Genomic DNA, 6,000 nt, shown 5'->3' on the forward strand with positions numbered 1-6,000 from the left:
CAGAAGAGACAACAGATATCTCTAATTTGACACCACATGAATTTATACTGGATGTAAGGTGAGTTTAGTAGTGCAAATTATTATTACAACAACTATGTGGATTGCAGCAGATTTCTCATCACTGGAAATCATCGTCTAAAAATGTATTTCTTCTCTAAAGGATGAGGAACCCTAGTGTTTATAAATTCAATCAAAAGTGGATGAAAGTAGTAGTTTCATCTATATTTCTTACAACATGATTTTTGTGATAAATTGAGAAAAGAGAATGGCAAAGTAGGTGTTTGCTTGCGTTGTCTTGTAACTTTGAAAATTTTCTAGAATTGCTTCATGTGTTTATGCCTTTGAACAAATAATTCTGTTGAGGAATTTTCATGCCCTTATAAAAGTTTAGTAAAATTTCCGTTGTTAAATTAATGGGTAAAGTGAAAAAAAAGAAAAACAGGTTCCAGTATTGAAATTTTAATTTTTTTTTTTTAGCTTTTATGAAACAAAGTATGTATTTCAAATCACGTATATTTTTAAATTGTTTGTTATTTTTCTCTGCAGTATTGTACTCTTGCTGAGCCAAAAGCAAGCACTGGAAGAACTTAAGCAAACAGTTCAGCAATTAAGATGCTCTGAGGCAAAATTTGCAGCCCAGAAAGAATTACTGGAACAAAAGGTTCAAGAGAATGATGGGAAAGAGCCACCACCTGTAGTGAATTATGAAGAAGATGCCAGATCAGTCACTTCTATGGTAAGTTTTACATCTGTTTACTGAATTGTGCAGCCTTGCTATTGTATTTTAGTCCTGGGATCAGTCTCAAGATTTTCACAGGGATGACTGAAGTGAACAAACTTCACTTTGCATTTGTGGAGACTTGTTTAGAAAAACAGTTCAGTTGCGTGATTTTTTTTAAGTTGCAATAGCTTGTAACACCCTCTGTGTGTTCTGTTTGGTCTTCTGCACACTTGATGCTTAGATTCTCATTAGATTGTTTTATAATGACAAGTGTAAATCGTGAAATAGATTTAGTAAACATGACTGAGTAGCTATTGGTAATTTAATTGGCTGTGTTGAAGAAATACATTCACAGTTGTAGATAGAAAACTAACAGTAAAAGCTGTTAGCATCACTGCACACATTGAGTAATTGAGAAATGAATTTTATGTACTGTAATTACTCTTTTCTTTAAACAGAACCAAACGCTGGTTTCTTTGCAACTTATTTTTAAATGTTTACATGCTCTTAATAATCAAAAGGAACTTTTTGTGCTATTGATGAGACCCCGTGTAATTTAAATAAGTACTTTACTTTGCCAGTATTTTGTGAGTTCCTTTTCTCAGTTGTATGCAGCTATGTTGTAGAGATAGTAGGCCCCATAAAAAAGCAAACAAAGAGTACCTGTTTACTAAAGGGACCAGCAGTAGTGTTTGCTTTTATGGATTAGGTTTGACATATACAAGATGCTTGTGACTTGTTTTCTTTAGAGGTTTAGCCTGCCGTTTCTTTTGCCCCACAGAGCAGTAGCTCAGTGAAATGGTAATGAAATGGTTGTATCTGAGAGAAATACTTTTGTTTTCTCTACTTGTGGAATCAAGTTTATTTTTATTTCCATTCCCATTCCACAGTTTTACTTAATTGTCAGTATTCTCTTGCTTCCACTACTATTGTTTAATATTTACAAGGCACTAGCAGGTGGTTGCCATTTTCACTGGTACAAAACATTATTTTACAAAGCTTGTATGCTTGTCATGATCTAGGAGGAGTTGATAAAGCACCAAAAGATGGAGTAGGAGAAAGGAAGGATCAGGATAATGATTGTGAAAAATTAGGAGGCTTGGAATCTTTTTAGGGTAAGCTATCTTGTTAGTTATTTCATGTAATATCCTGTAGTAGCGCTAGTGAATATTGTCTGTGAGGGTTAGCTGAGATGATGAGTCTAATCAAGAGAACGGTATTCTTCCACCTCAGTTCAAGATTACTAAAGTCTGTCTTCTGGTGTCCAAATCTCTTTTTCAATAGATGGGAGAAAATAATCCTTGCATATATGTACAATACACAGTGAAGAATTCTGACCTCAATTTTTTTTGAATAAAAGTTATCTATGATAATTTATCTTTTTTTTTCCTGGAGGAGGTACATACTGAGATTTCTAGAATGATGCAAGAAATACATTTTTGCATACATTAAATGTACTGAAAGTAAGAAAAATGTTGCTATTTTGGCTTCAGAGGATTTAGTCTTATAATTTGTATGCACCATGAAAAATAATGGAGTATGACTTAAGTGCTGGATGATTTCCCTTGAGTAAGTTATTTAAGGCAGGCAAATACCACTTAAGTTTTGTTTAACTATTAAGTTGATATTCTGTGCTAGTAAAATTGACTAAAAAGTGGTAGATACAACTGCAGTCTAAATTAAACTTTTTTCAAATTGCTAGTACCTTGAGAGGGCAGTCTTGACTGTATCTCAAGATGAAAAAATAATACACTGATGGGGTGTTTGGATAAATAAGCATCCGGGTGATTTTTATAATGGTATTTTTTTTAGTAAAACTCATTAAAATTGTACAGGTGCTAAAGGATCAGAAATGAAAGGTTCTTGCTGCTGATGCTCATCCTGGTATCATTCAGGAGGATCATTGTTTCTTCAGCTATAAATCCGTTTAGGTTTATCCTCTTTATCTAAACGCAGTTCACCTAAATGTTGTCTGATACTACATTTGAATGTGGTTATTTATTCCTCTTCAGAAATTAATCATAAACGCTTGTTTTACAAATTCTTTTCTTACGAATGACAAAATCATAATTGGCTTGTATTGTGAGCATGCATATGAAGTAGATTTTCATGTATGCAGTCACAAGTGGAATTTTTTTTGGTAATTTAAAATTAAAAATACGATATACAAATCAACTTTGTAAAGTTTCATGTCCTAAGTATTTATATGGTATCATAAAAATACAGCCAATTTGATAGTGGAATGGTGTGCAAATTGTTTTGTTCTCCATCTCTTACGTTAGGTAACAATACAATAGAATACTAACAAGAAATTAATTTCTGAAAAGCTGTTTGATGTGTTTTTATAGACGGTGTTATGTTACGTCTCTCTTACAATTTCCTTTGTTTCCTTGTTCTTTTTTGCTTCTGTTAACAGTAGGAAGTTTCATATTTTTTTAGTTTCTTCAATATGGTTTGGTTTGGTCAATATATTTTATTGTTTGTAGAACGTTAGCTGTGTATTGGTGTTCATATACACATTTTAAGAAAAAATGAAATTGCTGGATGATTCTATTTTGTTCAATCATAATAGCAAGGAGTTAAAACAATCCTATTTCTGGCCATTCCTGAAGATTGCATTTAACAATTTTGGCATCATATGTGGAAAAATAAAACAAATTATCTTGTTTCTAGCATTTATACCTTCCTACTGAGATAACCATGCAAGACAGAGAAAATTTTAATGCTGAAGCTGCTACAAGTTTAAAATAGTGTCTTTGAGTACCTTAGAGTTACGAAGTTATGAAACTATGCACTATGTAATCGGAAGAATCATAGTTAACTTTTTCTTCTATACTTATGTTAAAGTAAGGAGATAGATACTAAGAAAAAGCTGGTTATCCCTTGTAAACAGCTGTTTTTTTCCCGAAATGTTGTAGTATTATTATATATTATGTCAGTTTAGAAAAATTAACCACTAACTGGAAGCTTGAAGTAACTTTTCAGTGTTTAGATGTTCGGTCAATGGGCCTGTCATTTGTCTTAAGATACATATGCTATTCTTGCTATAAATATGATTAACAGAGCATGGCTGTAGTCCACCATAATTAAAACAAAGAAAACAATAACAACAAAACTTTTATATGTCTAATGATCTGATTAGAACTAAAAACATCAGGAATATTTGGAATACTGCAGTGCCAGCTAAACATTTACTCAGGTGATTAAGTACAATGACGGTGGTTTGCATTTCATAGTAAGACTTGAAAATTACAGCATCAGTATTGATTTGGAAATTGTTACAGAATAGGAAATCTTCAGGGACTGCTTAAGGCTGGCAATAGATTTAGTTAATATAAAATAGTAATTCATTTTGTTCAGCAATTATACAGTGAAATCTGTATGCCACATTAATGTGTCTTCTCCTTTTTCCTTACATGGTAAAACGCAATATTATAAAGGTGCAAACCCATTATTTTTAAGAATATGTGTTTAAAACTATATCGTTTTTTCACTATAGAAGTGTTTTCATATAGATTTATTTTTGCATACTGCAGCATTATATTGGAACCACTGATAAAACTGAGACTTGGTATGCAGGCTCTGCAGTATTTGAAAGACTTGTCAGCAGGTGGAGCTCAGTGCCAGAAAACTGGTTATGACTGAATAATCAAAATTTTTCATTATTACATATGTTTAAAAAAGGTACATGAGCTAGAGAAATGTGGAGAAAAAATTTCGGTTCTCATCTGTCTAACATCTAAATAATCTGAAGTGGTGGTTTTGTTTTGTTTTGTTCTAATTTTTTGAGCTTTCTTACAAATAATAAAACACAACATGTAGTAATGTAGAAAGACCCTATTGGATGGTCTTTAACAGCATGTAAGCCAACTAGAAGAGCTGTGCAGTTATACTGCCCTTGGAGCAACAGTACAAAGTCACTGTTCTTTCTCCATATACTCCTTAAAAGACTTCCAGTCCAGCTTGGTTGTCAGGATGGAAGGCTCTGGAGTACAGGTGAGACAGGAAGGAGACAGTAATGTCTCTGGTAACACGCACTCATGAAAGGTACACAGGGCAAAAGGAGACTGAAGCATCATGGTACCATGATACAGCCAGTGGGATGGATCTAACTATAATGCACCATTCCAGGAGAGTGCCATGCTTAAAACTGTACACAGTGGGGTAACAGAAAATGCGTATTAGTGAGACATTTTACATTTCTGAACTCTGGTTTTATCTATTGTAGCAGAATTATCCAAAAGGAAAAAAATGTGAACATTCACTGCATATCTAATTGGTTTTACTATTTGTCATTCCTTTTTAAAAGGCTTCAGAGATCCTATTCTCAGTGATTGCTTTAAAAGTAATATATGCCAGCTTTTGGTGAAGATTTTGGTAAATAAAAAAAAAGTTATTGTGGTTATGGAAGAAAAAATATGAAATGCATGAAACAGTGCTAAAGTGCTAGTTTCATTGCTTGTAAATTATTCTAAAAATACTTTTTTATTTTTCCTAATGTGAATGCTTTATATTTCCGTCCGTGCTTTCTAATATCCATGACCCAGTGCTCCTTCTAATAGTGTGATCAACAAACCAATAGTCTTAGAGTCTTCCTCTGCAGGTTTGGGTTTGAGCAAAATGTTTTCAGGATTCTCACTAATCATAACTGACAAATCTAATTAATTTGTACGTTTTGAATTTTTTAAAGTCAGTTACATAGATATGAAAGATAATTTCCAGGAGTTGGTTGTGTGGTTATAGATGCTTCATTAAATGCATTTTAGATGATGATCATAAGGCCCTGAAACATAACCCACTGAGAGATGTACCCACACTCTTATGGGGTCTCCTTTTCCCACACTGTCTCAGGCTATATATGATCTTTATTTTCAAACAGATGCAGGGAAACAGTTAGCTTCTGTGACAGCCCATTGTAGCAGTAGCAGAAAGCTTGATGGTAGAGATAAAATTTTTATTTTTTTTTCTTACTGACTCAGATTAATTGACGCATTCCCATGCTTTGTTATGCGTTGCCAAACAGCTCCCTTGTTTATCTGTTCATGTAAGTAATTCTCTACTAATTTGTGGCTCATGACATTTATATAAAACTAAGATTATATAAGGGCATGTATTAGGAAGTGGTAGGGGGACCCTTCACAGTTACTTGATTTATATATTTATAAACCTTGTAGACTTCCACTGTGCTATTCCAAGATTTTAAGTTTCTTGTCAATAGAAACAGGGCCAAAGTAAGTCTGTGCAGCATTCGTATCACAGAATCATAGAATCATAGAATC

The 6,000-nt window shown here is 33.2% G+C and overlaps 1 protein-coding gene across 1 annotated transcript in view; it reads left to right on the plus strand.

The window, feature by feature from the left end:
- The window catches only part of FER (fer (fps/fes related) tyrosine kinase), a gene marked incomplete at its 3' end in the record, with an annotated part of 39,011 nt that extends 38,275 nt beyond the window's left edge, over positions 1–736 (plus strand). The window contains exon 8 of the mRNA XM_009576337.1: positions 547–736. Within this exon, the coding sequence (XP_009574632.1) occupies positions 547–736 (190 nt within the window). The remainder of the gene's footprint in view (positions 1–546) is intronic.
- Positions 737–6,000: the final 5,264 nt, after the last annotated feature.

Source organism: Fulmarus glacialis, unplaced genomic scaffold (genome assembly GCF_000690835.1).
Source record: "Fulmarus glacialis isolate BGI_N327 unplaced genomic scaffold, ASM69083v1 scaffold36254, whole genome shotgun sequence".
In the NCBI taxonomy this organism is placed as follows: Eukaryota; Metazoa; Chordata; class Aves; order Procellariiformes; family Procellariidae; genus Fulmarus; species Fulmarus glacialis.